The 27941-nt window shown below is 46.0% G+C and overlaps 1 protein-coding gene across 4 annotated transcripts in view; it reads right to left on the minus strand.

Annotated features, from left to right (window-relative positions):
- The window catches only part of DENND1A (DENN domain containing 1A), a 1317400-nt gene that overhangs the window by 748814 nt on the left and 540645 nt on the right, over nucleotides 1-27941 (minus strand). For all 4 annotated transcript variants that reach the window (XM_085613741.1, XM_085613740.1, XM_085613739.1 and 1 more), the window contains exons 6-7: nucleotides 26511-26580; nucleotides 3904-3984 (exon numbers count right to left, since the gene is read on the minus strand). In XM_085613741.1, coding sequence (XP_085469867.1) covers nucleotides 3904-3984; nucleotides 26511-26580 — 151 coding nt within the window. The remainder of the gene's footprint in view (nucleotides 1-3903; nucleotides 3985-26510; nucleotides 26581-27941) is intronic.

Here is a 27941-nt window from a genome sequence, read left to right on the forward strand (position 1 = left end):
ATGTGTGCAGGCTGTGGAGTCTGGTTGTGTGTGTTCATGCTGTGGGCGGGTGTTTATAGCAGGCAAAGATTGAGAGCTGTGGAGTCGGGTTGTGTGTGTTCAAGCTGTGTGTGGGTGTTTATAGCAGGCAAAGATTGAGAGCTGTGGAGTCGTGCGTGTGTGTTCAAGCTGTGTGTGGATGTTTATAGCAGGCAACGATTGAGAGCTGTGGAGTCGGGTTGTGTGTGTTCATGCTGTGGGCGGGTGTTTATAGCAGGCAATGATTGAGAGCCGTGGAGTCGGGTTGTGTGTGTTCATGCTGTGGGCGGGTGTTTATAGCAGGCAACGATTGAGAGCCGTGGAGTCGGGTTGTGTGTGTTCATGCTGTGGGCGGGTGTTTATAGCAGGCAACGATTGAGAACTGTGGAGTCGGGTTGTGTGTGTTCAAGCTGTGGGTGGGTGTTTATAGCAGGCAACGATTGAGAACTGTGGAGTCGGGTTGTGTGTGTTCAAGCTGTGGGTGGGTGTTTATAGCAGGCAACGATTGAGAGCCGTGGAGTCGGGTTGTGTGTGTTCATGCTGTGGGCGGGTGTTTATAGCAGGCAACGATTGAGAGCTGTGGAGTCGGGTTGTGTGTGTTCATGCTGTGGGCGGGTGTTTATAGCAGGCAACGATTGAGAGCCGTGGAGTCGGGTTGTGTGTGTTCATGCTGTGGGCAGGTGTTTATAGCAGGCAACGATTGAGAGCCGTGGAGTCGGGTTGTGTGTGTTCATGCTGTGGGCGGGTGTTTATAGCAGGCAACGATTGAGAACTGTGGAGTCGGGTTGTGTGTGCTCAAGCTGTGGGTGGGTGTTTATAGCAGGCAACAATTGAGAGCTGTGGAGTTGGGTTGTGTGTGTTCATGCTGTGGGCGGGTGTTTATAGCAGGCAACGATTGAGAGCTGTGGAGTCGGGTTGTGTGTGTTCAAGCTGTGGGCGGGTGTTTATAGCAGGCAACAATTGAGAGCTGTGGAGTCGGGTTGTGTGTGTTTATGCTGTGGGCGGGTGTTTATAGCAGGCAACCATTGAGAGCTGTGGAGTCTGGTTGTGTGTGTTCATGCTGTGGGCGGGTGTTTATAGCAGGCAACGATTGAGAGCTGTGGAGTCGGGTTGTGTGTGTTCATGCTGTGGGCGGGTGTTTATAGCAGGCAACGATTGAGAGCTCTGGAGTCGGGTTGTGTGTGTTCAAGTTGTGGGTGGGTATTTATAGCAGGCAACGATTGAGAGCTGTGGAGTCGGGTTGTGTGTGTTCAAGCTGTGGGTGTGTGTTTATAGCACGCAACGATTGAGAGCTGTGGAGTGAGGTTGTGTGTGTTTACAGGCTATGGAGACAGGTTGTGTGTGTTCAGGCTTTGGGAGGGCAACTATTGGGAGCTGGGGAGTGAGGTTACTTATGTGTGAGTTTATAGAGAGCAGCGATTGGGAGCTGTGGAGTCAGGTTGTGTGTGTTCAAGCTGTGTGTCGGTGTTTATAGCAGGCAACGATTGAGAGCTGAGGAGTCAGGTTGTGTGTGTTCATGCTGTAGGTGGGTGTTTATAGCAGGCTATGGAGACAGTTTATGTGTGTTCAGGCTTTGGGTGGCTTTGGGAGGGCAATTATTGGGAGCTGTAGAGTCAGGTTGTGTGTGTTCAGGTTGTGTGTATGTTCAGGCTGTGGAAACAGGTTGAATGTATTCAGGCCGTGTGGGTTTTATAGAGGGCAACGATTGAGAGGCGCGGAGTTCAGTCAGAAGACAGTGTAAATCTCCCACTGTCCCTCAGTAGGTCATAACCGGATTCAGAATAAATGCTGAGCACATACAGCTATGACCAGGTGGGCTAATTGTAAATGTGACTATATGTGAAGGAGGTGCACAGCAGTCAAAATATAGACAGGGTAATATTTAAAGAAAAGGCAGTGCTTACAGGTGAGCCGGTCAAGTGTGTGTGGGGAGGAGAGGGAAAGGAGATGCGAAAAGTATGTGCAGGAGAATGAAGGGAAGGTGCCGGACAGGAAAGAGATGGGATTCGAGACACGCAGATGGAGGTTTTCAGAAAGTTATGAATAGAAAAAGGAAGAAAGCGTCCAAGAAGAGACTGCAAAAGAAAGAGGTCTGAAGAGGAGAGAGAACAGGCCTGAATGAGACACTCCGTAGGCCACTCCCCCTTCCACAGACCACAGGAATGTTTAATTCACAGTGGGGTAAATATGGGAGTGATTGAGACACTCCAAAGACCACTCCCCCTTCCACAGACCTCAGGAATGTTTAATTCACAGTGGGGTAAATATGGGAGTGATTGAGACACTCCAAAGACCACTCCCCCTTCCACAAACCTCAGGAATGTTTAATTCACAGTGGGGTAAAGATGGGAGTGATTGAGACACTCCAAAGACCACTCCCCCTTCCACAAACCTCAGGAATGTTTAATTCACAGTGGGGTAAAGATGGGAGTGATTGAGACACTCCGAAGACCACTTCCCCTTCCACAGACCTCAGGAATGTTTAATTCACAGTCGGGTAAAGATGGAAGTGATTGAGACCACTCCCCCTTCCACAGACCTCAGGAATGTTTAATTCACAGTCGGGTAAAGAAGGGAGTGATTGAGACACTCCAAAGACCACTCCCCCTTCCACAGACCTCAGGAATGTTTAATTCACAGTCGGGTAAAGATGGGAGTGATTAAGGACACTCCCCCTTCCACAGACCTCAGGAATGTTTAATTCACAGTCGGGTAAAGATGGGAGTGATCGAGACACTCCTCCTTCCACGGACCTCAGGAATGTTTAATTCACAGTTGGGCTAAAAGTTTAAATAACTTTGTATGTGTTATTGCCCGTCGTAGATGGCCCACCATTTTTGTTTGATGCCCCTTGTGTGTGTCACTTCTAGAGTCGCCACTGTTCATTTAGGGAGTGAGAAATTAGGGACTTGATTCAGAAACCTATCTTCACATCCATGCGCTCTTAGGAGAAAGAATAGCATTAATGAGTGCAAATTAAATCTTGTGTGTACAGAATTTGTATCCATAAGAAGATTAACTCACAAGTAGAACGACACAAGTGTGCTGTAACTTTAGTTGAGAGTAAATCCCCTCGCATGGTTGGCTTTTCAACAAAGGACACAAAAGTCCATACATTTGTAAACCTCAACAGCTTATTTCCAACCCAGAAAACGGACAAAGATTTACTCCTGGCAGTGGCATGAGTACATTTGATTTTAGAGTTTCGTAAGAGAATTGAACAACACCCAAAACAGGTAGGAGTGCGGAAGGTTTCTACGCAGTGAAAGTGTGGGCAATCCCTAACTCAGGTGAGGTTGTAAAATGATTCTAGATTAAGAAAAATGATTTCCACTTGGAGTGAAAAGTTAGCAGGCACCTATGCACTACATGTATCCACTGGAAAATACAAATGCTACATGTTTTCATACATAAATGCTTTTGCATGGGCAGTACAACTTCTGAGAAGCTGTAGTGGAATGTTGGCATGTTGCCACACGTCCTAAATCTTCTCCATACATTAAAAAAGACACCCTAATTGCGCACATTTTCAACTTTCTTTGTGAATTTGGCCCATCGTCACAGTTATATGGTTTATGTCTTTAATCAGTTAAGTGCAGATATTGGAAGTTACTTTGATCTATTCTTCACTTAATAGGCTGTCATCATGGAGTTACTTCTTCATTTAGTTGGGTGCAAGAACTGCACAAAGACAGCTTGCCCCATGGTGCAAATAACATTTTTATGTACAATTTTAATATAAGTTTTTAATTTCAGAATGAAAGTTTTTGGAAAATGTACAAGAATAAAAAAGTTCCTCCTTAGAAGTTAGAATATTTTCTCAAGCGCTTATTTAGGAGAACTGTTTGAGCATTAGCGGAGGGCATTTGTAAACCCCTCACTTACCACACTAAGATGGACAGGTGTGCCAGGCTCAGGTATAGAAAGTGTATAGAGGGATTCAAGAAGCTCATTCCACTGACTGTCCTGAAAAAAGAGAAAGAGCATGGTTAAACAAAGATCAAATACACAAGAAGAGACCTACTGGGTGATGTACACCCACTCATACACAGAGGCCGAAACGTGTGCAAAAGGTGCTAAGAGTACTGGGGTGAAAGCAGTGTTTAATTTGAGCCGGTGGTTCCAAGTGGGGGATATCAGCACTTGTTTTTGTGAACCAGAACTTATTTTTCCTCCTTTACATGATAGAGCACAAGAGAGGGAAAAACAAAGTGGAAATCGGGTTGAAGAGCAAGACGGCAAATAAATCGTCCCAATGAGAGAAAGCAGGAACCTGCAAGAGTGAGGTAAAGGGGCAGGGAGTGTCTAGTAGCGGATTAAAGAGGCATGAGTTGCATTTAAGTCTACCAGTATTGTTTTTCGGCATGTCGACGTTCAATCACACAGGCTGCGGGCCGCTGAACAGAGCTTGGGCACCGGCACTCTTTCTTTTACAAGTTATGGCCTGGTGGAGAGTCACACACAAAATCTACCAGGGACAAAAACCTAGGGCCTAGTTACGAGTTTGGCGGTCCATCCGGCTGCAGAACTCATTGTGGGGGTGGTCGGGAACAACCGCACCAGTGGTCCGATCGCCGTATTACAACTACGGCGGTCAGACCTCTAGACACAGTCGCAACCGTAAGGGATCCGCGATCCCTGGCGGTGGCCCAGAGCTGTGAGGCCGCAATATGCTTGGCAGGGCCGCTGAGATCCAACCAAGCATATTACGAGTTTCTTCACTGCAAGCGCTCTCATGGCAGTGTGAACGCCATGAAACTGCTGCCGGTGAGGAAACTGAGGGGGTCTCACAGGGCTCCTCGGTGCCTCAGGCCATGGGCATGCATGCAAGTGGCATATGGTGTGCCTCGCTGTCTGCATGCACGCTCAGTTACTGCATAGCATGGATTGAAACTTGCTTTGGCGATCCCATTGTAGTGTGTTTTTCAAAGGCACCACTATGGGATCGCCAAAGGACCGCCCGCCAGACAACGATGAAAACTCATAATCTGGCTGACGGACGAGGTTTGGCGGTGTGGGAGTGGGGCGGTGGTGTGCCGCCCCACTCCCTCAACGGCAAACTCGTAATCAGGCGCTTAGACTGAAAATTGATCAGATATGCAAAGGTCAGACCCCACACCTCCCATATTGCCAATCTGCACACCAAATGATGTCACCTATCCTGGCTAATTACAGTATGCAGAAACGGCTGATAGCTCATGGTACAGACCAGGCTACTTCATGGTAGCCACACATCTTGGTTTATTGATGGGGTGTACAATTATTGAATAATTCACAGTATCTATAATAATAGAAACCCTGGCTAAGTTATGGTAAATGCACATTTAACAGAGCTGGGATGTTTACACACCAGAGACAACCATCTATTTCAAACATACTGGCTGTCTGTAGGTGCATTAAGGGTAGGACAATATCTTGCACTTTTTAAATGAAAGAAATATATTTGGCAAAAATATTTTTAAAAATAGATGCACAGATATGTGGCTTGTTTATGGTATCACATAGCCTGAATACATTACAGTAGGCTCAAATCCACATGACTTCAAGCACACAAGGCAACTTTGTACCTAGATCCTAAGATATCATGAATTTGGTAATAGGGACTTGTAAGATAGTTACTTTCTATTGTTAATATAGGGCAACATGTAAGTGGTGAATGTGTTAAGTCAAGACTGTTGAATGTAAAAGGGGTCCCTCACAGAAACTGTATAAAAGCGAGAAACTATCTTTCACATTAAGGTCTAAAGTAAAATCAGAAACAAAATTCAAAACCTTGGGCCAGACACCGGAGTGTAAGAGTAGGTAGAGATAAAGGAAATTCTTGGGGACAAACTACAATCATTGCTGCTGCCGGGACAGTGCTTACTTTGCAAAAATAAAATTAATTAATTACGGAATAAACACAGACTAGGGCAAAGGTTTTTCTAGGGTTTTGCACAGACACTGCCAAATATCGAGGCTGCTGAATACCACGGCTACTCTTGAGTCCACCACATGCCCCTTACACTTCCTCTCTCTCGCTCTTGGAGATTTTTATCCCTTCTTTTTCCCCTGGTCACTGTGTTTTTTATTCTCCTTCCTTCCTTTTCTGCTTTTTTGCTCTGTTGATGAAACATCAGTTGTGGTCCCCACATTTGAGTGCTGGTACCCAATGCCACAAATTAAGCCCCGATAGCAAGCAAGGCAGCTTGAACACAGGATGGGCTAAGCATGTCCTTATCCACAGTCACTTGGTAGGTTTTTATGGAGCTTTGCGTTCTCTACCTTCTTGCGGAAACACATAATAAAGTGTGTGATTTCTCGTGTGTAAAAAGACAATAGTTTGTAGCACAGTGTGTGAGGTGAAAATTGTGTGACACACCAGGCGGCTTTGGAATAAGGTACAGTTCATTCTACTCTTGAAATGAAAACCTGGCTGTTACAAACGTTTTGTGACTGAATATATTTATTTTATGAGAGAGAGAGGTTTAGATAGCCCTTAATCAGGGTGACATGACCCCTGTGAAAAAGTTTAAATGTGAGGGGGCACAGGAGTTCAGTGCCAACATGCTGATCTGCAACTCCATGGGTGTGCCGCCTTTCTAAGCCCCCTGCTAATTCGATAGGGAGACCCTGAGCTGTGATTAATGATTTCGGACTATATCTCCTCATGAATGAACGGGAATCATGAGCTGGACTCCCCTGAATGGGGAATAACCTGTCGGACCCAGCATTACAGGGTGCTTTTGCAGTGATTCTGGTTCAGGGTATGAATAAGAGCAGGGGGGGGGGGCATTGTCTGCTCTGGGGGGGCCAGGGAGCGTCCTGTCTGTGCAAACACAAGGAGATGATGGACGGAGCGGTGAAACTTTTCAGACACTCACCCCCCAGTCACAGATCTGGGTTGAACCCATCATTGTTCTTTAGCTCGCTTCGCCACCTCGGTTCAGACCCAGCTATATGCACATCAGTCTTGACCCTGTGCCTCATGGGAACAGTCCAGCCTGAACTGCCAAGCCAGGTCTTCCCTGGACCGGAAACAAGCATCCTGGGACCGGTTTCTGCCTGGTATAGCTAATGCTAGCCTAAAAGAACATGTTTTACGGGGCAGAGCTACATTCGGCAAAAATTGTTTAATTGTTTTGAGACTATGAAATGTCAGGTCCAGAAACAGAAACACCAGACCACTCAGAGACACTGACATGGAGATACCGCTACATGCAATTCATAATGGAGGCCAGAGAGGGTTAAACATCTAATAAAAGCTGGTGTGCAGGGGGTTCAGCCATGCTTCACTGAGTAAAAGACTGCCAGATCTGCCACCAGTCCTTTGGCCCTCACTAAAACACCTGAATGTGACAGAGTATTCACTAGAAACTTCAGGAGAGGCAACAGCCTCTAGAGATTGAACCCTCACGGAGTCACAAACTGTAACAAGTACCACTGCCTGCACATGACCTCATACAGGACATCACAAATTACATCAATATTAATGTCATTTATTTAATTTTATTTTATTTAATGCGTTTTTATATAGCGCGGACTTTACCCGAAGGTGTCAGAGCGCTTCACAATAGCAGCAGTAATGATACATACGGAGCAAAAATACAAGTGAGCATGTTACAAAATCGAATGGTACGTTACATGAGGCAATAGTGACAATTGTGCAAGTATCAAGGGCAAGCAAAATACAAGAGGTAGCAAACGATATGTTACAAACGGAAAAAGTGCTGTGTGCAGGTTACAAGAGCATACAAAGTACACGTAGAGGTAAAAAGAAAAAAAATTGCAATAAATGGCCGACACTCAGAACACTAAAACAAAAGTTACGTTACATGAGGCAGTGGTGGCCGTAGTGCATGTATCAAAAGTAAACAAAATACAAGAGGTAGCATACGATACGTTACAAAAGGAGAAAGTGACATGTGTGCAAGTTACAAAAGCGATCAAAATACAAGTAAAAGTATAATACTGCAATATATGGCAGACACTCAAAACACAAAACACACTGAGAAGGCACTTCTATAGGCATGGAGAACAGAATTTCCTATAATGGAAGGACTTCCTTCAGAAAATATAGGGCGTGAATTAAATTTGGAAGTGTCTTTGAAGGAGGAGAGATTTTAGGTCAGTTTTGAAGGCCTGGGAAGAGGTGGTGGTCCGGAGCTGAGGCGGAAGTGAGTTCCAAATTCTCACCGCGTTGCCTGAAAAGGATTGGGCCATCGATCTTTCCTTCTTGAAAGTGGGAGGTTCAAGCAATACATTTTCTGCATTCCGTGATGGTCTGGAGCCACAAGAGAGTTTCAGTTTATCCGCCAGGTAGCGAGGGGAGGATGAGTGCAAGGCTTTGTGGGTGATACAGGCAGTCTTGTAGATAGATCTTGCCTCTATGGGAAGCCAACGGAGGGTGGATAAAATGGGTGTGATGTGGTCGCTTCTTTTGGCCCCATATATGAAGCGAGCTGCTGAATGGAGAACAGACTTCAGGGGGGACAGGTGGGATTTGGGGAGGCCAGTAAGAAGAGAATTGCAGTAGTCCAATCTGGAGAGAACCAGCGATTGGACCAGGGTTTTAAGGTCGTGCTCCGGGAAGAAGCGACGAATCCCCCAAAGAAGGCGCAGTTGGTATCGAGCAGACTTTGCAATGGAATCGATGTGGGAGAGTAGATTGAGTTTTTTGTCGAGTATGACGCCAAGGGATTTTGCGCTCTCGACAATGATGGGTTTATTGTTCAGTAGATTAATCTGATCCATCCATGATTGCACTGGGGAGGAGAGAGTGAGGAGGAGAGGAGGAGGAATTCAGTTTTGGAGGGATTCAGGACCAGTTGATGAGTCGAGAGTAGAGCTTAGGAGGGAGAGATCGTGAGTGGAGGCCACCTTGAGGTAGATTTGAGTGTCGTCCGCATATAGATGATAGTGGATCCCAGATTTGCTCAGGAGATTTCCCAACGGTTCTAAATAGAGATTGAACAGCGTGGGTGCAAGTATAGAGCCTTGAGGGACACCTTGACCGACCGCTAAAGGAGATGAAAGACTGTTCACTATTTTGATCATTTGGGATCTATCAGAGAGGAAGGAGGCAAACCATTGGAGCACAGTGCCCTCCAAATGCCCATTCTCTGTTGCAGAGTGTTAAGGAGAGTATTGTGATTGACAGTGTCAAAGGCTGCAGAAAGGTCAAGAAGAATTAGAAGACAAGACTCCCCTGAATCGAGTATCCGCAGTGCGTCATCAATCACTAGCAGCAGGGCTGTTTCAGTGCTGCAGTTTTGAATGAAGCCGGACTGGAAGATGTCCAGAAGATCATTGTCCTTGATATGGCGAGAGAGTTGTTTCGCTACACATTTTTCTGTGATTTTCGCAAGAAAGGGTAGGTTAGTGATGGGACGGTAGTTGTTAGGGTCGTTCGCATCAGCGGTGGGTTTTTTAAGCAGAGGGGTGACCTGCCCAGTTTTGAAGGAAATAGGAAGGGAGCCTTGACTGAGGGAGAGGTTGACCAGAGTGGTCCAATAGGAGAGAGAATGGGTATAGAAGTCAATGGCAATGGCACTAGGGATGGGGTCAAGAGAATGGTTAGAGGGCTTTGTATCGAGGATGCATTTAAGGAGGGCATCATCAGAGATGGGGTCAAAGTTTTGACAAATGGTTAAGGATTTGCGCTCCTCTGTAGGGGTAGGATGAATGACCTGATCTACAAGTGATTTCACCATTTCATCAAAGAATATAGCGAATTCCGCTGCTTTCTTTGTGGAATCCTTCAATTTGGAGGTTGGGGGAGAGCTGTTTGGGTTCTTGATGAGGTCGAATAGTATTTTGGGTCTATTTTTGGCTGAGTCAAGGAGGGATTTGAAGTGCGACGCTTTTCCAAGGAAGATGTGCTTGTGGTACTTGGATCTTGCTGAACGAAGCGTGGCCAGATTTTCGGTGGAGGGCGCTTGTCTCCATTGTTTCTCAAGGACTCTTAGGTACTTCCTTTCTTCATAGAGGGATTTGTTGAACCAAGGTGCTGAGGGAGTGGGCCTTTTCTTTTTGCTTTGGAGAGGAGCGACATTATTGATTTCGACTGCAAGGACTGTGAGGTATTGGGAGGTGAGTTCGTTAACATCTAGGTCCGGGTCTAGCCTTGGAAGTGATAGCAAAGCAGAATAACAGAGGGTACTGAGGTCAATGTTTTTAGTGTCACGGAACCAGGAAGTAGCCCTCTTAGGCTGGCCGAGAGTTATAGAGTGTGATAGCTGAAGAGAGAATGGGATGAGGAGGTGGTCAGACCAGTCTACATGAATAGGGGTAGCGATGGTCAGCAAGCCTGCTTTAGAAATGACAAGGTCCAGGGTTGAGCCCTTAGAGCGTGTTGTTTCAGTGCAGTGTTGGATAAGATCATTTGCAGAGAGGAAGGTGGCCAGTAAGCTCGCATAGGTGTCTTGAGGCGAGCCCCAGTGGACATTGAAGTCACCCACGAAGATCTGATTGTCACTTTGCGAGTATTGGTCGCTGATGCAGTCCGTGAGTTCCTCCATAAACGAAGGGCTGCTTCCAGGCGGGTGGTAGATAACATGGAATCTGAGAGGAGAGCGGTGGTGCAATTGAAGCTCAAGAGATAGGCATTCAAAAGTGTGGAAGGAGCTGTTAGGAAGAGCCTTAAGTTGAAGGGAGTTTCTAAAGATGACTAAAACACCTCCCCCAACTTTGTCAATTCTGTCATTTCTAAGTATAGAATAGCCTGTGGGTACAAGGAGATCAAACATAGAGTGAGAGGTATCGTTGAACCAGGTCTCTGTGAGGAAGAGCATGTCAATATTGTGCAAGTTGATGGTATCGGATATTTCAAGTCTGTGTTTTATTGCAGATCTGCAGTTGTGGAGCATACAGCACAGCTCTGTCGCGACTGTTTTGGTGACGGGGGCACTTGAGCTATGAGGGGTGATGGGGATATTGTACCTGTATGAGGGTGCTCTGGAGGGTTTAGGTGGACGAGTGGTTCTGACAGAGGAGATGGTCGGAATGGTGTAGATAGCAGGGTTACTGGTAAGTGAAAGTGGAAGAAGGGTGGCATTCGAGTGCTTCTGAGAATTTGCAGATGACAGGCTATGCTTAGCTATTATGGGGTGTGGGGGCGAGGTGCATCTCGTGGGAGGGCGAGTGTTTTGCAAAGGAATTGAGGTGTATGGAAAAGTTGAGATCTTGGAGCTTAAAGCTAAAATGGTAGCTTCAAGTTGGGAGATGGAGGTGATTAGAGAGCCTAGCTTATTTTCCAGTGAGAGTAAGGCAGAGCACGGCATGTTGGGTGACTCGATGGAGACTGGAGGAGGTGCACTTGGCGGTTGAAGGCAGGGAGAGGTGGGGGAGCGGGAGGGGAGTAGGGTGTTGGATGAGAGCAGGAGTTGGTGCACCAGGGGTGGAAGGGGAGTTGTCTTTGTTGGCGTTGCGAGACGGATAGGAATTAAGGACAAAATTAGGGGGCGATGGAAGAGGAGCGGGGTGGTGGGGCGGAGGGAGAGGGGAGGGGAGGGGTGTGGGGAGTCATAGGGATGAAGGAGGTTTGGGAGGAAGAGAGGGAAGGGGGTTGGAGAGGTCCTGGCAGCTAGGTGAGGTGGTGGCTGTGAGGATGCAGGTATCTGGCAGAGTGGGGAGGGTTGGGAGATAGGGAAGTTGAAGAAAGGAAGTGGATCAGCTCGGCCCGAGAGAGGGAAAGGATTACCAGGGGGGCAAGGGGGGTAGCACAGCGTTGCTGGAGGAGTGTGGGGAAGGGGAGAAAATGAATGTATTTGTGGGGACATTGGGGTACATAGTGAGGGGAGGGGGAGGAAAAGAGAGGAGGAGGGAATAAGGGGAACGTAAGGAAAGTTAACTAGGGGAGAAGGCTGGAGGAGAGGTGGTCTAAGGAAGGGGGTGGCAGAAAGGGATAGGGGGAGGAGATGAGAATGGAGTGTCGGGATGGTGCAGAATGGACGAGGAGCATGTTAGCTAGAGGTAAGGCTGAAGTGAAGGGGGGGTGGGGGGCATACTGTGAGGGGGGAAGAGTGGGAGGGGAGGGCAGAGGGGCGACCTGTGTCTCCCAAGGGTGCAGCCTATTAGAGAGTGGGGGAGTCAGGGGAGGAGATAGGGAGTAATTGGTGGAGCTAGATGAAGAGTCAAGGGATAACCCGGTCGCAGGGGGGGGGGGGGATAAGGGAAGGGAAGAGGTGGTCAAAGAGAGAGACAGGTGTCTTTGGCTTGGATCATGACCGTACCGTTGTTATAGAGTGAAATAGTGAGGGAGCCATTGAAACACGCAGAGGGGGAAATTTTTAGCTGTTTCCCATGAGGGATAGAGGAGGAGGATGTGACGTTAAGGGAATTGTAAAAACTGGTGGACCAAGAGGGGATGTTGTACGTGAAAAAAATGAGGTCGTTTTTGAGCCTCCCATAACGACCATTGTAAAACTGATCAACAAAAAGGGAATCAGGGACACATTCAATGGTGTTATGCTTGAAACGTTTTGCTGCAGCTTTAGTCAGGTTAGAAGGGTAAATGATTTTGTAGCAATTAATTCCAGACTTAATTCGAGTGGTGGCCATGTTGGGAAATTGTGGAGGAGGAGGGTGCTGGGGATATGAGAAGGGTGTTAAGGGAGGAAGTCATTGTTAACTGATGAGAAATTTGTACCTGTCATGGCCTACAGCGGTGCCCTCTCCAAAGTACAAAGACTGCACTGACTAGGCAAGCTCTGCCAACATTAGACAGAGGTGTGGAAATTTATAAAATATCTATTTGTCCAAAGGACACATCAGAAATCTACCTGTGTAAAAAAATCCACTTAAATCATTTAGTGCCATGCCAAGAGGTGAGACATGAAGGCAGTGTTTGCATTACATCAGGGCGCTGTACGCAGCCTCTCTGGTTTTGCCAAGGCTGGCATTGCGACAAGATCGAGATTCTATCAAGGCTTTGGCTAGGCCACCTTTCGGACTATATGGGACTTCAGTCCAGGGTTCTGCTTATGTCAAATATTTGCAAACTGAGAGTCCCTGTGTATAGAGAGGCTCTGCTATAATGGGACACTTTAGGTACGCTTTCTGATTACAGCTGAGCTCTGAATATCCCAGAACTTGTTTTGCTGAAATTCTGATCATTAACAGAGTTCAGGATATGTTTTTGATCTAATGGTACAACTACTTATTCTCTTATATTCGTTTCTGAGTAAGCATCTGTCCTGGCTAGTTTAATTCACTCGATTTCAGAAAATGTCACTGTAAATAAACTCACGCCCTACCTGTGGTTCTGTGCCTGGGTTACCAACTGAGTATCGAGGAGATCAGCCCCAGTCTGACATTCTCCACTTGACCACATTGTGTAATTCTTGAGCCAATCACTTTATCTCAATGTTGCGTGGCATCTATATAGCGCTTACTACCCCTGTATGTGGCTTCTAAGCCACAGTTCCCTTGTTTACCATAACTGAGAGCACATACAAGGCTGCATATTTACACTTTATAACAAGGTAACCCTGCAAAGTCTCGTAAGAGTCCAAATATTATGAGCTATCTATTCATGTAAGTATGGTTTGCAAGCACAAAAGTGGTTTTGCACTTATAAAAGAATTTACGGTGTAAAGATGTTTGTGATAGGAAATCTACTCACTGGATCTGGAAGTACGCCAAAAGTGATCATTCTGGGGGAGTGGTGCCCTGCGGTTTGGCCACACCCACAAATCTAGTAGAAATGTACACCTAACAAGGCAGAACAGGGCCAAACTATTCTTCTGGATGCACCTGCATATTATAAAGGAGCCTTCAGAGAGTGTTATCAATAGTCAGACATTGTGCACATATTTTTGTGTTGGAACCATTGTCAGTAATGCAAGCTGGGTTTACAGTATCTCATTACAGCACTCACCCTAAGAGTAATGGCTTTGTATTATTGAATTATATATAAGATTCTGAGCATTTTATACATAAGGCTGCATGTCTGGCCTTAGCAGTAGACAGGAATCTTTCCCACACACAAACATTGGCACAGTTAACTGGTCCAGCAGCCAATACGTTTGTGCTTTTGGGGCTTGGGCCTACTTGACCTGGGGACAAAATAAACAATTCATCATCTTGGACAACAAACAATATGTCCTGGGCATCAGGATAATTCGATTTATGGGATAGTCCACCGCTCTACCCTTTGTGCAGTTAGGGCAGGGCGCTTCTGTAGACCCGCCCTTTGCACAGTACACATAGGATATTGCCCTGGATCAGCCCCATACAAATGCCTGTCAGACTTTGCAGCCCAGTCTTGCTACTGATTATATGATTGGAGATCTGACTGCTAGTATCATATGTGAGATTATGAGTAGGGTACTGAATGGAGCACTAATGGATGCTAGGCTAACCGCCAATGGCAGATGGTGATTTACATTTCAACCATAACAAACTCAAGCATTTCAAGGGTGGTTAAATGTTTTTTTTTCTCTATAAAGGTGGAGGAGCTTATTATGTCTTTAGGAAAGAACCTTAACAAAAGTATTTTCAGTGATTTTTACACGTCTTAAAATGATACATTTTGACCATAACCTCTATGTTATGTGTAAGGTTTAAAGCACTGCACACATGCTGCATTGTGTTACATTGCACCCTTTTTGTAAAGCGCAGCATTTGCCAATAAAGTTCCTTCTTGATACGAGTGGGGTCATGGTTGCACAGTTATCTTAGAGAAAGGGGAAGTTTGCCCCACACAGTGAAAGAAAAGGACCTGTCTTTTATACTCTCTTTCTTCAGCATGGTGACACTCAATGTCAATCAGTTTATTATGCCAGTGACATCGGGGCTACGAAAGAGGGGAGGTTTTCCAGCTTCGCAGTCCTTTATATTACAGTGTGGATATCCTTGTAAATAATAATAATAAACTGATAGAAGCAAGAAGTGGGATGCAGTAAAGGCGAGCTGATGTGGTACCAAAGGAAGCAAGAAGCGGGATGCAGTAAAGGTGGAGCTGATGTGGTGCTAATGGAGGCAAGAAGTTGGATGCAGTAAAGGTGGAGCTAGTGTAGTACCAATGTAAGCAATTAGGGGGACTCACCTTGCATCGCCACATCATTCTGACGCCGCAGGAACGCCGCTAGGCCACCAGGGACGGGACGCACACGCTGTCGGTCCCCCTCGCCGCCTTCAGTGATCGTTGGCCGCAGTGGGGGGGGACTACAGCTCCCGGCAGTCAAAGCGCCAGCCAGGACTTCCTTCCGGCTTGATACGCGCCCGGAGGCGCCATAAAAACAGAGGCTCCCTCGGTGGAGTGGGGGACTCACCTTGCATCGCCACATCATTCTGACGCCGCAGGAACGCCGCTAGGCCACCAGGGACGGGACGCACACGCTGTCGGTCCCCCTCGCCGCCTTCAGTGATCGTTGGCCGCAGTGGGGGGGGACTACAGCTCCCGGCAGTCAAAGCGCCAGCCAGGACTTCCTTCCGGCTTGATACGCGCCCGGAGGCGCCATAAAAACAGAGGCTCCCTCGGTGGAGTGGGGGACTCACCTTGCATCGCCACATCATTCTGACGCCGCAGGAACGCCGCTAGGCCACCAGGGACGGGACGCACACGCTGTCGGTCCCCCTCGCCGCCTTCAGTGATCGTTGGCCGCAGTGGGGGGGGACTACAGCTCCCGGCAGTCAAAGCGCCAGCCAGGACTTCCTTCCGGCTTGATACGCGCCCGGAGGCGCCATAAAAACAGAGGCTCCCTCGGTGGAGTGGGGGACTCACCTTGCATCGCCACATCATTCTGACGCCGCAGGAACGCCGCTAGGCCACCAGGGACGGGACGCACACGCTGTCGGTCCCCCTCGCCGCCTTCAGTGATCGTTGGCCGCAGTGGGGGGGGACTACAGCTCCCGGCAGTCAAAGCGCCAGCCAGGACTTTCTTCCGGCTTGATACGCGCCCGGAGGCGCCATAAAAACAGAGGCTCCCTCGGTGGAGTGGGGGACTCACCTTGCATCGCCACATCATTCTGACGCCGCAGGAACGCCGCTAGGCCACCAGGGATGGGACGCACACGCTGTCGGTCCCCCTCGCCGCCTTCAGTGATCGTTGGCCGCAGTGGGGGGGGACTACAGCTCCCGGCAGTCAAAGCGCCAGCCAGGACTTCCTTCCGGCTTGATACGCGCCCGGAGGCGCCATAAAAACAGAGGCTCCCTCGGTGGAGTGGGGGACTCACCTTGCATCGCCACATCATTCTGACGCCGCAGGAACGCTGTTAGGCCACCAGGGACGGGACGCACACGCTGTCTGTCCCCCTCGCCGCCTTCAGTGATCGTTGGCCGCAGTGGGGGGGGACTACAGCTCCCGGCAGTCAAAGCGCCAGCCAGGACTTCCTTCCGGCTTGATACGCGCCCGGAGGCGCCATAAAAACAGAGGCTCCATCCGCGTCGCGGGACGCGCGCGGGCGCCGCCGGGCTGAGCCCGGGCAGAGGGCGGGCCGTCTGTGGCCGTCAGGGGCCGAAGGAGGCCGGGCTGGGCCACCCCTCTAAGGCAAGTGCTCTCGTCACAATTGGATACCCCTTGTACTATACCACCATCTGCTCTGAATATATTCACTATCACGGAATTGACTTTCCCATGCAAGCTTGCATATTGTATTAACCTGAGAGTTGGTTGGCTACAAGTTTGTTAGAGAGACTACCGACCCTATTAGTGGACATTTACTAAATGGTGCCCAATTAGTTGAAGGTTTGCTTGGTAATTTCACCAATCTTTACTGGCAGAGGTTCCCTAATACGTTTGGTACATGATTGCAGTTAAATCTAGATAGTGTAATAAGAGGACACGTGTTGGATTTTTGTTTCTGTGTGTGATCCAACTTAGAATTTACTATTTACTGTGATGTAATTGTGGTGATAGCTTAAGTAATATATCTTGAGGCGCAGGGCATTAAGGTTGGCCATAGAGAGCTAAGCAACAGGGCTCTGAATTTAATTGTGATCCATATTGTCAATTTATGGCAAAGAAATATTCAACTATGGATAATTACCTTGTGAAAGTAGTAAGCCAAATTAATAAGGATAGAAGGAAGTCATTGGGCCGCGAAGATACTACTTCTACCAATTTAGGCACTCTGAGTAACAGTGGTAACACTATTATAAATACTGTGACGCCTAATGTCCCTGTGACTGAGTGTTTGTTAACAGAGTTCACGGCGCTTCCTGAGTCTCCTGTAGTCTTAGAGCGTCCTATACCTATGCCTGTAGACTCTAACACCACAACCCTGAATCTGTTGGAAGAAACTGGAATTGTCTCTCTTTCCGAATGCTCCCCAAAAAAAAGGGTTGTAAGGGAGTGTAGGAAAACGAAACAAAACAGAGGTGGGGCACAGCAGAAATCGAACTGTCAAGTCACCACAAAAAACCCCTTTACCCAAAAGGGGACTATGACCGATAACTGTGGCAATGATACATTTTCACCCGACACTATGTCCTGTATTATTAAGGCCTTTGAGGACAAAATAGAGGCAGTGGTAAAACCACTAGTTGAAAAAATAGATAGATTATCCGCAGAAGTGCTCAAACTAGGTGGCTCCCTATCCTCATTGATTAACACTCAGACCAAATCGCAGGGTGGTTCAAATGAGCAAGAGGAAAGAAATGTACAAGTCCCGTCCAAGGAGAACATTCCCCCATCTAATTCTACCCTAAGCAACCATTTGCCAGACAAAATAATTGCCCCGGACTTTGATCCATCCCCTTCAGGCTGGACAATGGTTCAAGCAAAGAAAACCCGCTCTACTAATTTACCCCCTCAATGCGAACCATATGTTGTAGTACTTACAAATGTGCCACCCTTAGATACTATGCAGTCTAAGGTGCAAAATGAAACACACGATTGTCTTAAACGGAAAACAGTTTCCTGGCTACACCACAACTGTGGGTTCCCTGTCAACTATTCGGAACAGATCTTATCAACCAGACGGGTCCCTTGGATTGGGAGTGCCAGGAAAGCTTGTAAAGGAGATTGCATAATAATCAACTTTAAACATCCTCAACACGTGGCGACCGTACTACTCAGAGCAGCATCATTGGTACCGACAGAGAATAGTGTGGGTGCACATCCGCTAGGCTATTTCTACCAGCACCTAGCTAGGGGTAAGCAGATTACCACTCCGAGCATATCTCAAAATGTTTTCCAAGGTTTACCATTCCAGATTAACATGAATAATAGGTACTTGGCACTAAGCTCCCTGGACTCGAATGATTGACTAACTCCACCACCTGTGTCAGATAGGAAATCTAAGCTAACAATTCAAGGTGGAAATATGACTCTGTCCACCGTGGTAGCTAGTGATGAAATTGCCCAAATAGGGGTGGGGGTCCCCATGTTAACTACTGATAGCTTGGGTGAGAAGAGACAATCTGGTATCAGGTACACTAAGGATGGGGGTCCAACCATCGTAAACTCACCACCGCATGGAAATAATGTATCACATATTATTGCGGACGGTGTAGCCGAATTCCCATCTGTTAGATTAATATCATGGAACATAGCAGGGGTATCAAGGAATATGCAGGATGAGGGTTGGTGCTCCTACATTGAAAACTTTGATATTATTCTTCTCCAGGAGACATGGGCCACAGATACACCACATAGACTGGGTTATAAAACTTTTAGTCGGGGCGCAGTGCCATCCGCGAGAGGAAGAGCATCTGGCGGTCTGGTGATTTGGATAAGGGTTACTGTGGAGGCAGAAATCACATTACTGCCGATTGATTCCCTAGATATAATGGGATTAAGAATGGTGACTAAGGGGAAAGAAACAATATATTTAATAAATGTTTATAATAGACCGCATCCCCATAGCAAAGATTCACAGGTGATAATCCACCTTGACTCCTTTTTAAACACTTTAAGTCCAAGTAAGCAGGTAATTGTTGGTGGAGATTTTAACTGTCAATATGAGCCGATATTGGGCTTGGATACCTTATTTGAGGAACAGGATAGAGCTAATAATGTCCTTTCTGTAGAGTCCAATAATATGGTAAAAAATTCAAGAGCAGCTATGCAGATTTTACAAATTACTGTAAACCACGAATTAAGGGCGTGTAATGGCCGTTTTAAGTCAGATAGACCAGCGGCTCCAACTTTTGGTAGGGGGAACTATAGGTCCCATATAGACTTCTTAATGGCTTCTATGAATCTATGGTACTTAATAAAAGATTTTAAAATAGACCATAGAATAGAGAGCGACCACTTCCCCCTCCATTTATGGTTACATCCAGAACCTTTCGTACAGAAAATAAATATGGCAGATACATCAAATGTCCCAGTAGGAGATCACCAGGTCTCCAATAATAGACGTGCTATTAAGTGGCCCCACATTCTGGCTAAAGATGAAACGATGTTAAATATATATAATTCATTTGCTGACGTATTGGAGGGAAGTCATATGCTTGTTCTAGGTACCCAGGATGTCCTTAACTTACACTATAAACTTGTAGATGCACTGACTCTCCATCTAAGTAAAAGCTACAAAAAGGATCTGAGTCAGAAAGATAACAATCCAGCGACAACAAATCTTTGGTATAATAAAGATTGTCGCAAGGCCAAAAATGATCTGATTCAGGCTGTAAAAGTAAAGGACGCACAGGGAATTAAAGAGAGTAGACTAGCATATAAAAAGACATTGTCCCAAGCAAAAAAAACCTGGGATGATGTTCTTTGGGATGACCTTTTAATTGCAGCTCACCAGAAAGAACAGGCCACATTTTGGAACTTAATTTCCAAAGGAAATAAAAAAGGCAGATCATCTAGGGATATATATCTTGATGAAGAAACCTGGTGCAAGCACTTCTCTAAATTATACTGCAATACAAATGAGGAGATGGCTATGGATGATATCGAAATAAATAGATTACTTGATAATAACACCCGTCTATACTTTAGCCATGAAGAAACTGTTGAGGCACTCCTGGCTATTAAATCGGGTAAAGCACCAGGTCCTGACAAAATCCCAGGTGACTTGCTAAAGCACGATGTAGGAATCTGGGGACCCTATATAAATGTTTTGTGTAATTCTATAGTGGCTGGGACACCAATCCCTGATTCATGGAAAGGGGCTGAAATTGTAACAATTTTTAAGAAAGGGGATCGTTATGATCCAGCAAATTACCGCCCCATTAGTTTAATTGATCTTTTACAAAAAACTTTTGCCAGACATATCTTAAATAGACTTTTATTGTGGATAAAAGGGGAACAGATTTTAACTAAATACCAAGCAGGATTCAGGCTAAAAACCAGCACAGTAGATCAAGTATTTAGATTTATGTGTATTTGCTGGAAATATATTAATATAAGAAAGGGAAGTTTGTACGTAGCATTTATCGATTTAAGGGCTGCCTTCGACCTTGTACCCCGTAAATTACTTTGTTCCACTCTCAAAGACATTGCAGTCCCTAGTGAGCTACTCAGGGAAATAATTAGACTCCACACAGGAAACTATGCTAGGGTTAGATGGGGTAAGGGAGGAGAAATCTCAAAAGAGATCCCTGTGGAGCGGGGTGTCCGTCAAGGGTGTGTGCTGGCGCCCACCCTCTTCTCCTTATACGTTAACAATATACCTAACTATCTTAAAGATTGTAAACATGATTCCCCGAAATTAGCAGATGAGGTAGTCACCGCATTACTTTTTGCTGATGACACAATCCTCATCTCGCAAACCCCGCAAGGTTTACAAAACTTAGTAAACACCTTTAATAATTACTGTGTGGAAAAGGGACTAGAAATTAATTCATCTAAAACAAAGTATATGTCCATAAATCCCCAGAAATCCTTTAGAAAGAATTTGGCCCTAAACAACCAGAAGCTGGAATATGTTGAGAGTTTTAATTACCTGGGCATTATGCTGGACAGTACACCCAATTGGAAAGGGCAATTGGAAAAAAGTAACTTAATTTTAAAACAAAATTCAATGCCCATCCTAAAGGTGCACGGCAGTAGCCAATCTAAATCAATCACGCCGGCACTCGAATTATTTAAAGCAAAGGCCCAATCAGCAGCACTTTATGGTGCTGAGGTCTGGGGTTATTCCTGCAACAACAACTTTAGGAAGGAAGAGAACAACTTTATACGCAGGTTACTAAAAATACCAGTAAGAACACCGATAATTCCAGTCTTTCTGGATATTAATCTTAAGAGAACTGACCATCAAGCTAGACTAAGGCCTCTACTCTATTGGATTAGATTATGGACAACCCCTGAGTTGAGCGATTATAAGAACGGATTGCTAGAAATAATTAGAATTGACGAATATAAAAGTATCCCCTGGTTAAAACACATCTCCCAGTGGTTCAAAAAGCTTGGGTTTACTCATCTTTGGGAAAACCCTCAGAATATGTCACCATCTTCAAAAAACCTTTTGAAATCTGCATTTTGGATATATGTAAAGAACGAAGTATCCACTAATACTACACTGGGTACATTGTCACAGGAATTCTTATCTGTTAAGGATACCCCTATATTCGAACAATTCATGGATGAGATAAGACCACCACTAGCTAAAACACTGTATCTTCAATACCGATATGGAGTTTTACAGATAGCTGCAAACACTAGTAGTTGGAGGGGCAATGAAGATGAAAGTGGTTTGTGCACCCTTTGCGTACAAAAAGCAATAGAAAATGACGCTCATGTACTGTTTTTCTGCCCAGCTTACAAAAAACCAAGAATTCGATGGATTAAACCCCTGTGTATAAATCTGGGGTTTAGGCTTTTCAAAGAGGCAGAACGTACATTCAAAGCAAATACTTCACAATTAATAGTCTTTGGTCTAAGTAGATTCCTATTTAATGTATATCTTATAAGGAATAAGAAAGGATACAAATTATAATATTTAAAGACTGGTTAGCTAATGTACTTGGTTGGTTTGACACTATGAATTTTACCCTTTCACCCTTTGCAAAATGTATTTTAACAACATTTTATATATTATCTGGCTTTTTAACTAATTTATATGTTTTTAGCATTGCTGTGACAGAATTGAACGTGATTGACCTCCATCATATTGCCTGGAACTTTGGACTATGTATTATGCTTTTCTTTTTTAACCTATGTATGTTGCTTTTATGACAAAATAAGTCGAAATAAAGCTGAAATTGAATTGAATTGAATTGAATTAGTGGGATGCAGTAAAGGTGGATCTGATGTGGTACCAAAGGAAGCAAGAAGCGGGATGTAGTAAAGGTGGAGCTGATGTGGTACTAATGGAAGCAAGAAGTGGGATGCAGTAAAGGTGGAGCTGATGTGGTACCAAAGGAAGCAAGACATGGGATGCAGTAAAGGCGGAGCTGATGTGGTACTAATGGAAGGAAGAAGTGGGAAGCAGTAAAGGCGGAGCTGGTGTGGTACCAAAGGAAGCAAGAAGAAGGATGCAGTAAAGGTGGAGCTGATGTGGTACCAAAGGAAGCAAGAAGTGGAATGCAGTAAAGGTCGAGCTGCTGTGGTACTAATGGAAGCAAGAAGTTGGATGCAGTAAAGGTGGAGCTGGTGTAGTACCAATGTAAGCAATTAGTGGGATGCAGTAAAGGTGGATCTGATGTGGTACCAAAGGAAGCAAGAAGCGGGATGTAGTAAAGGTGGAGCTGATGAGGTACTAATGGAAGCAAGAAGTTGGATGCAGTAAAGGTGGAGCTGATGTGGTACCAAAAGAAGCAAGAAGTGGGATGCAGTAAAGGTGGAGCTGATGTGGTACCAAAGGAAGCAAGACATGGGATGCAGTAAAGGCGGAGCTGATGTGGTACTAATGGAAGGAAGAAGTGGGAAGCAGTAAAGGCGGAGCTAGTGTGGTACCAAAGGAAGCAAGAAGAAGGATGCAGTAAAGGTGGAGCTGATGTGGTACCAAAGGAAGCAAGAAGTGGGATGCAGTAAAGGTCGAGCTGATGTGGTACTAATGGAAGCAAGAAGTTGGATGCAGTAAAGGCGGAGCTGATGTGGTACCAAAGGAAGCAAGAAGTGGGATGCAGTAAAGGTGAAGCTGATGTGGTACCAAAGGAAGCAAGTAGTGGGATGCAGTAAAGGTGGAGCTGATTTGGTACTAATGGAAGCAAGAAGTGGGATGCAGTAAAGGTGGAGCTGATGTGGTACCAAAGGAAGCAAGAAATGGGATGCAGTAAAGGCAGAGCTGATTTGGTACTAATGGAAGCAAGAAGTAGGATGCAGTAAAGGTGGAGCTGATGTGGTACCAAAAGAAGCAAGAAGTGGGATGCAGTAAAGGTGGAGCTGATGTGGTACCAAAGGAAGCAAGACATGGGATGCAGTAAAGGCGGAGCTGATGTGGTACTAATGGAAGGAAGAAGTGGGAAGCAGTAAAGGCGGAGCTAGTGTGGTACCAAAGGAAGCAAGAAGAAGGATGCAGTAAAGGTGGAGCTGATGTGGTACCAAAGGAAGCAAGAAGTGGGATGCAGTAAAGGTCGAGCTGATGTGGTACTAATGGAAGCAAGAAGTTGGATGCAGTAAAGGCGGAGCTGATGTGGTACCAAAGGAAGCAAGAAGTGGGATGCAGTAAAGGTGAAGCTGATGTGGTACCAAAGGAAGCAAGTAGTGGGATGCAGTAAAGGTGGAGCTGATTTGGTACTAATGGAAGCAAGAAGTGGGATGCAGTAAAGGTGGAGCTGATGTGGTACCAAAGGAAGCAAGAAATGGGATGCAGTAAAGGCAGAGCTGATTTGGTACTAATGGAAGCAAGAAGTAGGATGCAGTAAAGGTGGATCCGATGAGGTACTATTTCCACTGATCAGCAATCTTGCTTGCTGCTATGTAGAAGATGGGTACATTAATTAAGACCCCTGCCCTTGGCAAGGCTTTCACTGTGTCACATATTGCTGTTGCTTCGTCCGGCAGAGGAAACAGACCTCTGATTGGTAGACTTGTAGAATATTGCAGTGGTTGATACAGTCTTGTTGACGCATGACCGCTGTTTTTAGGGAACATCTGAGAAAGTGGTTGTGGCTAATGAGAGGGCAGTAGTGCATAGTTACAGTTTTGTTTGATAAGTTCCAAAGTTTGGATAATTTTTCAAGGAAAAGGAAAGATGTCAGAGCAAAGGGGGGTATTGATGGTGTTGCATCAGTGTGAGCAGTGAAAGCAGTAGGAGAGAGGGAAAGAGGGAAAGAGGGAAAGAGCTTTCATGAGAAATTATAGAAGTACCACATCATAATTTGAAACTGCTTTGAGGGATTTTAGGATGCTGTTTGGTCATCAATTGAGACAACATTGCACTGAGATCATTTATATCAGGGAATGCTGCGGCCATCCGTTTGGTAGGAGAGAGGCCACATTGGTATCTTAGCACATACACAACCTTCATGAATGAGTGCTCGATACTCTCCCAGGCCATGAGATAGAGTCAAATCTGGCTTTCGGTGAAGGGAGAATCTGCAGGTGGGACTTGCTGTAGTGTGAGGTGAGTGGTCTTCGCAGAATATATTCTCAATGGGTTTGATCTATGTGGGACCGACAGGTGTAAGTCACTGCGGAGCCATCAGTGTTGGGAAGGAGCCTGGACGTCTGGTGCTGTCCGTGATGCAGAATCCAATGCTGTTACGGCAGCCTTAAACATGTAATAATGAAGAGGAAACCCTAGTTTCTCCCTCTTTCGTAGGAGGATCTGGACTCACATCAGGGAGCAGATCAATGTAATGAGAAGTCTTTCTCTGTTAATGTTCCACTTGGCGAGAATCTCGGTGCTGAAGAGCATAGGTTGGGGGATTGTGGAGTTTACAAAGGTACCTCCCTGTCCTCCGCAGGTTCATCTGTGCTGCTATCTCAATAAATAGGGTCTCAGGTAAATCACTTTATCAAGCTTCCTTCGCCTTTCCCCTGGGTCTATTGTGTGGGTGGTAACTCACTCTCACCCCAGACCGGCCAAATGGCTTTGTTCTCGCCCCAAATTCCTGGCAGTAGACATCCATCTTGGCCGGCTTAGGCCAGGCTTGGATTCCACTGCTCAGTTCTGCTACGACCAGCTGCTTTCTGCACCTCTTTCTTCTTTTCTCCCACTTCGTGCCCTTCTGAGAATCAACTTTTCTCTTTCTTCCTTCACTATCTTTGAATGTTTTTTTACTTCACAACTCCAGTTTAATTTCTAGTTAGCTATTGTTCATCTGTCTCTCTTTCATCTTTTTATGAAAATTGGGACACCGCTCTAGGATCACTTCATTCCTTCTCTTTCCCTCTTTTTGTTCCAGGAGATTTCAAACTTCACCTTTCTCCTCCCATGCCAACACTCAACTGCTTTCTATTCTAGACTCCTACCAGCTCATCCAACTTCAATCTGAACATAATGCTCATGTCTTTAACTTTTGTGTTCTTCTCTGTCTTTTCTCCTTCCTCTGCTCTCCCTCTCCTATCTAATGACCTCTCTCTTCAATCCTTTGCCTTTCTGTTTCCATTTCTTTGCCCACCGTTGCCCCGGCCCCATAGCACTCAGCCTTCCTACCTCTATTATGAGCTTTGTACTGCAAATCCCTCCTTATTGTCTGTCCTGGTAAATCTTTCTTTATCTTCTTTCTCTCCCTTCCCAGACTTCAAACTTATTTCCTTTCTCAAATGGTCCCGGTCTTATGCAACAAAGTAAAGATTAGGTGAAACTGGGCTCACAGTGCAACCACACAACACAAAGTTCTCTAAGCGGCTGTAGGTGACTTCTTCACTGCAAGAAAAGAGCTTGGAGGTTCGACTGCAATTTGGATTTGTATGCAATGAAATCTAACAAACAAGCCAAGTGTGATGTGGCAGAAGTCAATCAATCAATCAATCAATCAATCATAGAATTTGTAAAGCGCACAACTTACCCGTGAGGGTCTCAAGGCGCTCAGGGGAGGGGGCTGCTGCAGAAGTAGACGAAAGTCTAATAACTGGGAATTACAAGAGACTAGTCACAGTTCAGAACTAAATTATTTGAGGTGCACACAATCGTTTTGTTCCAGAAATATTGCCACAAAGGTGCTGAAGGGTAGGTTGACTTTCATCTCTAGAGATTTCAGTTCAAACTGAGCACAGGTTACAGGTGAAATGAATCTGGGGCCTGGACCCATCATGCACATGGGTCCACCACCTAGTCTGACCAAGCGCAGAAGGAAGCCTGCCGTGCACCCTGCCTGCCCCAGCCAAGCCTGCACTCTGAGTGAGTCACTTTCCTGAGTGATAAAGTTCCGCCAGTTTTACAGCTCAGGTGATATGGAATCAGGGATAGAAGCTTCAAGCCCCCGGTCGACCATCAATCTCCTGTGGCAAAAAGAGGACACAAACTCTGAAATGCTCCCACTTTGCTATTTGTGTCAAGCAGGACAGACTCTCGGCGTTGCCTTGATTCATACTCGGAAACGAGCTGGCTTTAGCCTTGTCTCTATGTTAAACACCAAGAGAACTGGAATGGGCAAACAACTAAAATGGAGAAGAATAAAACACAAGCAAAGACCACATCAGATAATCAACACTGCTCCGCATTCCGGATTTCTATATCGCCTAAGTTTTGCTTTTGCTCAAACTGAGAACACGGTCGGGTACCTGAGCTTTCGCAGTGTAATCCGCCAAGACGTTGAGTAACTTGTAGAACACCTCAAACCACGGCAGATAGCTGCAAGGAGAAAACACCAACAACAATTAAAAAGGCCACAATTACAAAAAACAATGTGTACATGTACAAATTAATTACCCATCAGAGATCCGATTCACAATTGTTTTAGCGCACCTTGATGGGATAAATAGCACAACATGTCATGTGAGTGTACAACTCCCATTGCAGGAACATCAAACGAAGTGTCTTCAAATGGATTAAAGACAATAAATAACATATGAGAGAAAGTTATTTTATCCAGACGTAAAAAGAACAGCGTAAAAGTGATATACAAACATCCTAAGGTGTTGTTTTTTCCCCAAATGTGGACAGATCTATCACTTATTAGCAGCCTGAAACCTTTCCAGGGCCGAAAGAACTTCAAATCACCAAGGGAAACACCCCACTCCCTACAGCCCACAAGATGTACTGCCTTTAGTGGTGTCATTAACACCTATTAACACGCGCAGGGATGGGATAGAATATGAACTCATTTTAGGAATTAATCCTGAGCGCATTTCAAGGGAGGGTGTGTACACCTGCTCACTCGACGTTTATTAATTACAGAGACATAAACTCATTAGTTCTAAACCAATTACTGAAATCATGTTGTAAAGAGGATAATTCCACTACAGGGAGAACAATTTACAACCAGAGCCGTGATTTGAGGATCCCTTCATTCTTACTCCTCTGCGAACTTCTGCGTGTCCACAACTCCGGCCTCAACTTCACTCGTGGGAGAGAGACAACGAGGCACGGGAGACAATGAGGCAAGCGAGACAATGAGGCAAGCGAGACAATGAGGCAAGCGAGACAATGAGGCAAGAGAGACAATGAGGCAAGAGAGACAATGAGGCAAGAGAGACAATGAGGCAAGAGAGACAATGAGGCAAGAGAGACAATGAGGCAAGCGAGACAATGAAGCAAGCGAGACAATGAGGCAAGCGAGACAATGAAGCAAGCGAGACAATGAGGCAAGCGAGACAATGAGGCAAGCGAGACTGAAGCGTGAGAGATAATGAGGCAAGAGAGACAATGAGACATGAGCGACAATGAGGCATGGGAGACAATGAGGCACGGGAGACAACGAGGCACGGGAGAGACAACGAGGCACGGGAGAGACAACGAGGCACGGGAGAGACAACGAGGCACGGGAGAGACAACGAGGCACGGGAGAGACAACGAGGCACGGGAGAGACAACGAGGCACGGGAGAGACAACGAGGCACGGGAGAGACAACGAGGCACGGGAGACAACGGGGCACGGGAGACAACGGGGCACGGGAGACAACGGGGCACGGGAGACAACGGGGCACGGGAGACAACGGGGCACGGGAGACAACGGGGCACGGGAGACAACGGGGCACGGGAGACAACGGGGCA

This window comes from Triturus cristatus, chromosome 1_2 (assembly GCF_964204655.1).
Source record: "Triturus cristatus chromosome 1_2, aTriCri1.1, whole genome shotgun sequence".
NCBI lineage: Eukaryota > Metazoa > Chordata > Amphibia > Caudata > Salamandridae > Triturus > Triturus cristatus.